At 35.9% G+C, this 10,985-nt stretch overlaps 1 protein-coding gene across 2 annotated transcripts; it reads left to right on the top strand.

Annotated features, from left to right (window-relative positions):
• The first annotated feature begins 6,677 nt into the window (after positions 1–6,677).
• On the top strand, positions 6,678–10,467 carry LOC147542957 (HIPL1 protein-like). 2 transcript variants are annotated; one of them, XR_015223361.1, is made up of 7 exons: positions 6,678–6,945; positions 7,044–7,201; positions 7,302–8,099; positions 8,192–8,405; positions 9,248–9,426; positions 9,680–9,927; positions 10,028–10,467. XR_015223361.1 is itself a non-coding variant. In XM_086634400.1 (7 exons), exons 1-7 carry the CDS (start codon positions 6,864–6,866, stop codon positions 10,416–10,418), a joined length of 2,067 nt encoding a protein of 688 aa, XP_086490526.1. In that variant the 5' UTR covers positions 6,678–6,863; the 3' UTR covers positions 10,419–10,467. The 2 variants fall into 2 exon arrangements, 1 of the variants encoding a protein (XP_086490526.1); XM_086634400.1 differs by having other exon boundaries at positions 9,683–9,927.
• The last annotated feature ends 518 nt before the right edge of the window (positions 10,468–10,985 follow it).

The raw sequence follows: 10,985 nt of genomic DNA, 5'->3' as shown, positions 1-10,985 counted from the left end.
ATAGTTAAGGCTTCTTTTATAATCTCAACAAAAGCATAAAACAATTTGTTATTTTTTACAAAAGCAAAGTAGGAGTTTCATTTTGGATTGAACCGAATAAGTATTAAATTTCTTCATTGAAAAGTAAATTTGAGTAAAAAAAACTCTGTATCTTATACAAAATTGAAAAATAATATGTTCCTAGAGAGATGCTTCCCTGTTTTCATATACATTTGGGAAACCTTGTTTTTGTTTTCTATGTCCAACTAGGTTTCCAAGGTTTCGAAACTCAAAAGAAACACCTTTCCAAGTTTTTTACTTGTTTTTTTTCACTATATTTGCCTTGATTTCTACAAATGTAAATGGATTTCGTGGAAAACAAAAGAAGAATCGACAACCTTTTACTAATCCGAAGGCTTCCATTCTATAACTTTGGCATTCTCGAAAGAAATGATAAAATAAAAATGTGACAGAGACGTTTTTAGGATGAGAGAGGTCACGTGATTTTTTGGTCCTCGAAAAAAGTTTACAACGTAATTGAGTTTCAAAACAATTATAAAATCTAACAAGTTGGCTTCGACATTGGAACAGACTAAAATCATTTAAATAATAGTGAAAATTAAGGATATTCCTTATAGAATATTCTAATATTAAAACTATAGATTATAAAATATAATGGGTTGATATTTGCAGTTAAAGAATCCTCTAAGATTATTGGGTGTAACAAGTAGTTAATTAGCAAATATTTGGAGATCCATGTTAATCTTGGTAGTTTTCTAATAGGTATAGAAGCCCAAGGAAACGAATCATTCCTTCACAATGTTCACATTATAATTTTGAGGATCTCAATGTAATTTTTTTTTTTTTTTTTTTTTTTTTTCTGTTGAATCATTGTTGGAAAATATTGCTAACAAGTTTGAAATGGAAAACAGAAAATATATGTTGTTATACACGAAACTTCAAAGCTCGATTATATCGATTCTTTTAGACAGTAATTCGCTCCCTTCTGGTAAAACCACGAGTACACAACGGGTATGGAACTATGCCTTCAGGATACGATGAAGTCTTAACAACTATCTTAGTTCAAAGTATGTACGCTTTGACTAAGATCGAGAATACTCTGAAATGTAAACTGATAATGCCAAGAAACCGACTTCAAATTCACTAAATAACTTGTATAATGAAATACCCAAAAGAACTGCTTCACATGTGAAAGAAAACGAGACAGAGAGAAAGAGACTGGAAATTGGTGGATGCTTGTATGTCTCAAATGGGTAGGGTGATGATTATTTATAATCATCAAAAGATGCCACTTGAATTGATACATTCTTACGGTGGGATGTGCCCATTAATTCAAGTCTACTGCTGGTGAAGAATTACACCCATTCAAATTCATAAATCCATTCACTAACACATCCCACCAATTGGAATTTAAATATTTGAAAATATCCAACAATCATCTCAATGTAATCTAAACCATCAAACTCAATTAAGTTGAGAGATCAACTTGTAACTCACTAATCCACTATTAATTGTGAATCTCTCAACTTGTAACTCATTAATCCACTATTAATTGTGAATAATTATGTCTTCTAGACTTCTTCTCTGATGTCGGCCATGAGCCTCCATCTAAACTAACTGAACCACGTAATTTGATTGTGTTATCATGTTTAACCTTTTTTTCTTTATTAGTTTCATGAGAACTTAGGGTTCTACCAAATTTCCTTCAACTATCTTCTGTATTCATTAAATTAGAGTTAATTCCTATATGGCCCCCTACTTTGTGACCAGCTTCCTTTATGGCCCCCTTTTTTTCGTAAATTCAAATATGGCCCCCTATTTTCAAGTAAATGTCATTATTACCCTTCTTAATTCTAAATTTAAAACATTTAAAAAAAAGTTATTTCCACCTCACCCCTCTCTCTCTCCACCTCATCTCTCTCTCCAATTCACCTCTCTCTCTCTCTCTCCAATTCACCTCTCTCTCTCTCTCCAATTCACCTCTCTCTCTCTCCAACTCACTCCTCTCTTTCTCCAACTCAACTTCATCTTCTCAGATTAAGGTCGCCGGCCGGAAAATTTTCCGGCCGGCGACCTTAATCGGAGAAGATGAAGTTGAGTTGGAGAGAGAGGAGTGGTGAGTTGGAAAGAGAGGTGATGTGGAGAGAGAGAGTTGACATGGAGAGAGATGTGTGGTGGGAGAGAAAATGAGGTGGAATTATAATTTTATATTTATTTTTAATTTTGAAAAAAGATTTAAAGGAAGGGTAGTAATGACATTTACTTGAAAATAGGGGGCCATATTTGAATTTACGAAAAAAAGGGGGCCATAAAGGAAGCTGGTCACAAAGTAGGGGGCCATATAGGAATTAACTCATTAAATTATTATACTCATACAATCATATGATTTAGACATGAATTATGACTCCAAAACTTGGCTAGTTTATTTGTCTAGTGTATTTGTCTAGTTAAGTAAATCCATAGAGCAGTGTTATTTGGTATGAATTTTGGAGTCAACCACATATCAAATGGTGATGTGGCTGGTTCTAATTGGTCAATCCATTTCTCTCTCACCTTGCTCCAAAATTAGGGCCACATGCAATTTGAAATCCATATTCCATTACTTCTAAGAGCAAGATGAAAATGTGAGCATGCCATTGAGGAGTATAAACTAGAGACAAGAGCCTGGGGATAAGTGACAAGGCAAACATAAATGTATGTATTTGCCTTTGCTAACAAGCACATGACAACAAAGAGACATTGTGAATTTCCAAGATATTTTTATATATTTTTCAAAGGTTGTCATGCTAAATAGTTAGGGAGAAATATCTAATTTTTTGAAACAATAATTTTATTAATTCCTCCGCCCAGGCAGTCTGTTGATGTGGCACTGCCACGTCAGCATCATTCATGGATGTTTTGGAAGGACAACACTCTAAAAGGAAAATAGAGATATGTTTTTCTTTTTTTTTTTGTTGAAGATATGTTTTCTTCTTAGGTCCCTCCATTGTTCTGCCACCTTTTATTTTGAATAAAATTTGGGTGGATGGTATAAGATTTTTTATTTTTTGAAATCAAGCGAACTATATTCATTCATACGTGATTGAATCACAATTGATACATGGATGATCATAATTATTTCTCTCTTCAAACATCATGAGAGTTGCATACCTTTAAATGCAAAGTGCCTCATAATGAGAAAGAAATTGGACTAGACACGACTCAAGAAAATGACCCTAAAGGTCGAAAATGAAAGGATCCTATAGATCACGGATGAAAAGACCCTAAAGGTCACCAAAATAACAGATAATACAAAATAAGAATAAACTAATTCACATCCCCTTCACATTCGCCGGGAAATCGCCAATTTCGCCAGAAAACCACCATTGTCGCCGGAAAACCGTTTTCATCGTCAGAAACCGTCGCATCACCGGAGAACCGCCTCCATCACAGAAAAATCGTCGCCGCTGCTGTTTTAATATTATACAAACTCCAGCTTCCCTGCCACCCTAAACCACCACCCTTTTTCCACCATCACACCACCACCACCACACCACCACCATCACTTACACCACCACAGTATTCACTCCACCACCACACGACCATTACAAAACACCACCATACCACCACCACAAATATCCGGTTGCTTCATCATCAACGTCCCACCACCACTTCTCCATAACCACCATCATATCATCATCATCACAAAACACCACTACTGAACCCCCACTACCACAACATCACCATCACCAAGCACCACCAGATCTCGTCATACAACCCGTACACATCACCACCACCACGACTAAAACTAGAGAGGAACTAGTAGATCCGATGCACTCCACTACCACCAGATCTTGTCGTGATCAATTCGTACCATCACAACAGTTTAATTGTAAAGAGAGAGGAGGAGGAAAGAGAGGCAAAACAGAAATCATAAAATGATTCCGGCGGAGGGAGGACCATTCCCCGGAAAAATAATTCTAGATCTGAATCGGTTAGTTTTAGAAACTTTTTCTTATGTTTTTATTGGCCTCCAAAACAGAGAAAAAAAGGAGAGAGAGATGGTGAGTGGATGGTATAAGATTGAAATTCCCAAACTTCATCTCCACTTCTGTCACTAAAGTTTGATTTTTTTTTTCTTCTTCGTCCCACATCTATTAGTGTTTATTTGTAAGATTTTTTTGCTTTTTTTTTTGAAGTCATTTGTAAGACTTGGTAGTGGTGGTTGTTAGAATTTTGGGTGTTTTAATGTGAGTTATTGATTCATTTCAATGACCCATACCAAATTCCCTAAAAAATTTAGACTTTGGTTAAAAATGATCAGTTAATTTTTTTTAGTCTTCAGCTTGCTGAGTATCTTTTTAATTTGCAACACCTTGCGACAACTTTGTAACGCTTTGTAATGTTTTGCGACAACTTTGCAACACCTTGCGACAACTTTGGAGTCCCTTGCAACAACTTTGCAATCGCTTTACACCAGCTTTGGAGCCCCTTACAACAGCGTTGCAACACCTTATAACATATTTGCAACACCTTTACAACAAATATTTGATTTTTAACCAAACAAAATACAAAAAATAGGTTTTAACACAAATAACTTGTTTTTTAACTTCAAAAAAAGTTTAAAATTGGGTCGAAGTTGTTTCTATTGTAAAGGGTGGGACACCAACATCTGCTATAAGCCTTTGCCCTCAAATGATATTTTTTTCATTTGGTTATTTTTCAATTGACTCCTAAAGTATGATCAGCTTTCCACGTGGTCCATTAAGTTAGTACAAATATTGCAATAGCCATCTGTTATCCTTTTCGATGCATTAACTACAAAGTCAAATTCAAACTTTCTGAGCGTGTCTCTTTGTCATTTTCTTTCCTTTATTTATACTTTAGTCTTTTATGTTTCCTCCTATAAACTTTTTATCTTCATTTCTTCTCTTTTTGTTACTCTTTCTATATGAACTCCCTTAATGAGTTTTTCTCTTGCCCTCTCATAAAGATCTTTTTTGTATATTTCAAAGTTTTTGTTCTTCTTGAACTTGAAAATTTTGGTTGAATATGGAAAAAAAGTTGACGTGGATCGGGTCGGTTCGGCCTTGCGGGTTTTGGTCTGATAAGATCCCGCTACCAGACCGAGCAGACTAGTTCGTCATAATCAAATTGAAACCCACCCAGGTCCCAGATATAACTCCGGTTGACTGGCCCGTCATCAGTACGAGCAAGCCGAGTCAGTATGCTTAAAGCGGGCTAGTCTTGGGCCGACTCGAACCGATAAGCAACACCAGTACTATTATATACTGTAGACTAATGATTAATACTTTATAGGGATTGCAAACTAAGAAATTGTTTTTTTTTAGAGATTCCAATACACAATAGTTTAAAAATTGGTTTTAAATTACAAATCTACACTTAGACGAGTCAAACTGAATCAGGTTAACCAAAGTCGGTTGACGAATTGACCGGCTCCGTTTCTACTTTAGTCAATGATTTAGCCGAACCGTCATTAATTAATTTGGCTTCGGCCCCTGCAAAACTAGCTCGGTAGGCTGTAGCTTAGTGGACCTGGCAAGTCAATTGAAAGCTAGGAGAGGGTAAAATATATTGAAAATCTTGTAAAGAAATTTCAGAATATGAGGGAAGAAACTCAACTGGGGGTGGGTGTGAACCTTCGACAAATTTATAGAGATCTTGAGAGTGAAATATGGGTAGAGACTTCCATAACAAATAGTTGGTGTTATCCAATCGAATGAAAACCAAATTTGCAATGTTAGAGAGAGCAGGAAAATGATTGTCTGAGAAGTATTTGGGACAGAAGAAAGAAAAGTAAGGGATGAAAGATGTGTTGTTGAATCGACCTTGAAAAAAGGAAGAAAGACGACACTGAAACCCAAGAAGAGAAATGATTTTTAGTAGGTTTTGGCTTTGATACATGTAAAGAATTGAGGGCTCAAGATATCCTAATTTTTTTTTTAGTATTGACTACAATGGTCATTACAAAGGCATTGATACATCGATACGATGTGATAAGCACGATATTAAATGACCTAAGAGCATCTCTAATGCAAGACTCAAGAAAGACTCTAAAAATCCTATGTGTCAAGTGTGAAAATGGATCTCTAGACGGTCTCTTTCCTATTTGTCTATTTAGAGATACTCTATTGGAAAACCTTCTCCAATGCAACCACTCAAAAGTAACTCTAAAAATCTATATTTTAGTGCAAAATAATGGATTTGCTTATGTGGCACTTAAAGATCCTCAAGAGGACACTCTAAATTTAGAGTGTCCTCTTAAGGATCTGTAAAATAACTACCGCCACCTCACTTTAGAGATCCAAGTTAAGTGTTGCATTGGAGATGAATTTTGAAGAGAAACTCTAAAAAAATCTTACGTGGCATTCTAAGATTTAGAGTTTGAGTCTTGCATTAGAGATGCTCTAGAGCCTGACGAAATTAAATGACTTAAAGCCAACAGAAACTACTTTATTTATACTTAAATTCAATATTTCTGAATTTGCATTTCTGTGGAATCGAATCTGGGACCTCCGCATTACAGAATATATGCATTTACCGTGGCACCCAAACTAGGGTATTGTTATATTTAGAAAAGTAATTCATATACGGTGTAGGCACCCAAACTAGGGTATTGTTATATTTAGAAAAGTAATTCATATACGGTGTAGGCATATATATATCCTTTGAATATTAAACTAAATACAATGATGTACAATTACACTAACAAATCTAACTCCAAGGTCACTTGAATGGTAGGAGAGGGAGAAGTGGGTTGAAAATCTAACTCCAATGATCAAATCATGCACCCAAATTAAGAGCTTTACTTATCATGATATAACTTCATCTTAAAACCCACTTCCTCCCAAGTATAGAGAGAGATGAATGGTTTTATTACTATTCTTTTGTTCTTTTCTAATTCCTTGCTCATTTCCTCTTCTCATTCCTTGTGTACTGATTCAAGTAGGTTTCTTCCTCTCTCTCTCTCAAACACAAACACACACATTTTGAATTGTTATTGCTGAAATCATGAACAACTTTCCTTATTTTGATTATTGCAGGGCCACCCTTTACTCCAAAAACACCATTACTCTTCTGCTCTAAGAATGGGAAGGTTTGCTGTGATTCTAACCAGGACATGGGATTAAAGAAATCATTTCAAGCCATGAATATCTCTGATCCTGCTTGTGCTTCTCTCATCAAATCTATACTCTGTGCTGTAAGTCATTGTGATACATGTATACTGATTGATTTTACCATTCAAAAAATATTTTATGTGATTCTGATCCTAGGGTTTCAAAAATTTTTATGGTTTGCAGAAATGTGATCAGTTCTCTGGTAACTTATTTAAATCTGGGTTAAGGATTGAAACAGTTCCTACCCTTTGCACTATTTCATCAAACTCAAGTTATTCAACCTCAGCCAGAAGTTCTTCAAGTTTTTTCTGTGAAAAAGTCTGGGATAAATGCCATGATATACCTATATTAAATTCCCCATTTCTTTCTCCATTACAAAGTAAAGCTAATGTTAAAGAATCTTCTACTTATTCCAAATTCACTGATTTTTGGCAATCGAAAAGTGGGTTTTGTGAAGAATTTGGTGGGTTTACTGATGATGGAAAGTCATGTTTCAATGGTGAATCTGTTTTTTCACATAATGTGGGAAATCCAAATCCTCCCCCAAATGGAATATGCCTTGAGCAAATTAGGGATAGTTCTTATATTGATATGGCTGCTCATCCAGATGGATCGAACCGTGTCTTCTTGGCAAGTTTGCAAGGTATAATATGGTTAGCAACTGTACCGGATGAGGAATCCATTGGCATATTAGAGTTCGATGAAGCAAACCCTTTTCTTGATATATCTGATATAGTAAACCCAAATGTTGGTATAATGAGTTTAGCTTTTCATCCAAATTTTGTTCGAAATGGTCGTTTCTTTGTTTCTTACCAATGTGATAGAATTAGATGGCCTGCTTGTTCTGGAAGATGTGCATGTAATACAGAGGTTAATTGTGATCCTTCGAAGCTCCATGCTCTTAATGGTGTTCCTCCATGTCAATATCATCTTGTTGTTTCCGAGTTTACTGCTAATGGTACCACCTCACAGCCTTCTTTGGTAAGTATTTGCACACTTAGCGTAAGATCTTTACTACCAATCTAAATCTTGCTAAGATAGTTTAATTGAATACTAGGTTGATCTGTTTTTAGGCAGCAAGAGCAAATCCTTTAGAGGTGAGAAGGATATTCACAATGGGAATTACAATGCCGAATGCTCCAGGAGGGGAGATAATCTTTGGACCTGACGGTTACTTATACTTCACGAAGGGAGATGGTGAAGATGCCGTTGATCCTTATAATTTTGCACAAAACAAGAAATCTTTGCTTGGTAAAATTATGAGGCTTGACATTGATAACTTACCAAGTGAGTACTCTATGACATAACTATTTGGATGGAGTTCCAATTTTTAATAGAAATAGCATTTTTTTTGGAAATGGGAAGATTTTGAACCCTGGTCTCTCCGATGTAGCATCAACTTTGACAATTTTCAGTAAAAAGGTGTTGGAGTAATCCCATCTTGGTTCTGTGACGTTGTGCTGGCCACTTTATAAGTGTGGGGGGAAAACCTAACCTCTTGAGCTAGTTGTTGGGGGTGAGAGATGTCCAAGAGCACTTGGGGACAAAGGCCTAAGATGACACTGACAAATGGTATCAGAGCTCGAGTTTACTAAAATCTTTTAGGTCCTATTGTGGAGGGGGAAGATTGTCTTCCACGTCCGAGTCAACAGCCACTAAAGGAACCAAACAAAACAAGAAATATTGAAATAGCAAACAAGCACATTGGTTATTTTACATGGAAAGCCGTAAATGGTAAAAGAAAAACAGCAAAGAGCAATAAAAAATCAATATAAACAAAATATTAGGCTCGTAAACGGCTCGTTACTAATGGAGGTCAACCCCCATTTCTATCTGTTTCTTTTTTGTATAAACAATTTTGAATTGCAGTAAAAGATGAACATCAACAAATTCAGTCAACATAAAAATGATTCAATATTAAAATGCTCATGGTACACACAGCAATGATAATATATTAATGTGGAAATGATTCAGTCCCTTGCTACCATCTCGGACCCAAAGTTCTAACAGTTTATAATTTCACTCGAATCTAATGAGCACCTTTGACTTAAGTTGCAATAATCTTCGACTTTGTTTATATTGTTATATCATGTTTCTTTGCTTTTGTAATCCTTCTAATAAAATTTCAGGTGCAGCAGAAATAAGTAAACTTGAACTATGGGGAAACTATTCAATCCCAAGAGATAATCCATATTCTTATGACAAGGAATTGCGGCCTGAAATTTGGGCCATGGGATTCAGAAATCCATGGCGTTGTAGTTTTGATGCAGAAAGGCCATCTTACTTTCTTTGCGGCGACTCTGGCAAGGTTTCTAGATTATTATCATTCTAATTATTGTTTATATCCGTACTGCTTTTTCTTTCTTAAAAATTCATTTTAAGTTTTTAACAACGGTAACATTTTGAGAATATTTATCGAATTTGTGAAGTAAATCACGTATTATAAGCTTTTCTGCTAGATTTGGAAATTATGGTCTTTTGCTACTATTTCCGAGTGTGATTGTTAGGTAAGAAAATAAAGTTTGTTTAGATTGTTAAAAAGCTGTTTTGCTTACTTGAAGTAGGATCAATATGAAGAGGTCGATGTGATCAAGAAAGGAGGAAACTACGGATGGCCATTTTATGAGGGTACCTTTCCTTTCCATCATCTACCAAATTCGTCACAGGGAGATACATCTGTGGGCCTCAAAAACACCATTCTACCTGTACTGGGATATGATCACTCTGCTCAAAACACGAAAGTAGGATCATCGTCAATAGCAGGTGGTCATTTCTATCGGTCAAAATCTGATCCATGCTTGTATGGCAGGTGAGTTCATTTTCTTCAATAAAAACTCTACTAACTCTCTCAACTTCGTATAATGCTTGAATCAATTTGTCTAAAACTCTGTTTACGGGTGGCATTTTAGGTACTTGTATACGGATTTGTACGGTTTTGCTATATGGGCGGGCACCGAAAGCCCAGAAAACAGTGGAAATTTTACTTCCCATAAGCTTTCTTTCAAATGTGCTCGAAATTCTCCAATCAAATGTAGCTTTGTGGAAGGAAATTTGGGTTTTGTATACTCAATGGGTTTGGATAATAGGAAGGATGTTTATATTCTAATAAACCAGGGTGTGCTTAGGGTTGTTCGTCCTAGTCGCTGTAACTTTACCTGTCCAAAAGAGAAATTTACAGCTTATAAGAACCCACAACAGAGTCTTTCTCCTTCAAGAGGGAGTAGTTTTAGATTTTTAAGATATGAGCTTTGGCTCTTCTTTTCGTTTTACTTGTTTCTTTTTCTGGATTTTAGCGTGTAAAATATACTCAATCCTTTTTAAATGAAGTAAGTTTTTTTTTTGTGCTTGATATATAGTTGAATGAGAAGCATCTGCATTTGGATTCTCGAATCCAACACCTTTACTCAGACGTTATATCTATTCAATAGTATCGAACTTATCTGTAATCTTATGCACTCACACAGCTGCCTATATGTAATACCCCTCATAGTCTTGGAGAGTATCTAGTGCATGGGTTAGGTGATGGCCTTGCCTTGGCAGGCGCGTGCGCATTTTGGCCGTGGATCTGCTTGAGTTCAATTTGAAAGCAAGACCTTGTACTCCAACGGGTGTCCAGTAGGAAAAGTACCGGCAATGAGCTGAGTATATTGTTAGGGGTGTCAACGGGTTGGTTCTATTTCGGGTATCTTGTGAACCAGAATCATAACCTATTGAAAGTTACAGTTGTACTATGTATGTATTTTGATCCTGTTGAAAGTGCCTTGAATGTGGGTCTACATCTAGTTGCGACCAGAGAACCGGTTACTAATGTTTGCCCTAGTCTTATGAATGCTAGAGTTTTGATGAGTTGCAAATACTAAAACCTTT

The sequence above is a fragment of the Eschscholzia californica genome, unplaced genomic scaffold (genome assembly GCF_041429995.1).
Source record: "Eschscholzia californica isolate CP2 unplaced genomic scaffold, dmEscCali1.0.p SCAF_4, whole genome shotgun sequence".
Classification (NCBI taxonomy): Eukaryota; Viridiplantae; Streptophyta; class Magnoliopsida; order Ranunculales; family Papaveraceae; genus Eschscholzia; species Eschscholzia californica.
This window is presented reverse-complemented; position numbering and strand designations above follow the sequence as displayed.

Excerpts from the sequence above, each read along its gene's own strand:
- LOC147542957 (XM_086634400.1), top strand. The coding sequence starts at position 6,864 with ATGAATGGTTTTATTACTATTCTTTTGTTCTTTTCTAATTCCTTGCTC. Across the intron at positions 7,202-7,301 it reads TCAAATCTATACTCTGTGCT|AAATGTGATCAGTTCTCTGG; the intron begins GTAAGTCATTGT and ends TATGGTTTGCAG. Across the intron at positions 8,406-9,247 it reads TGACATTGATAACTTACCAA|GTGCAGCAGAAATAAGTAAA; the intron begins GTGAGTACTCTA and ends ATAAAATTTCAG.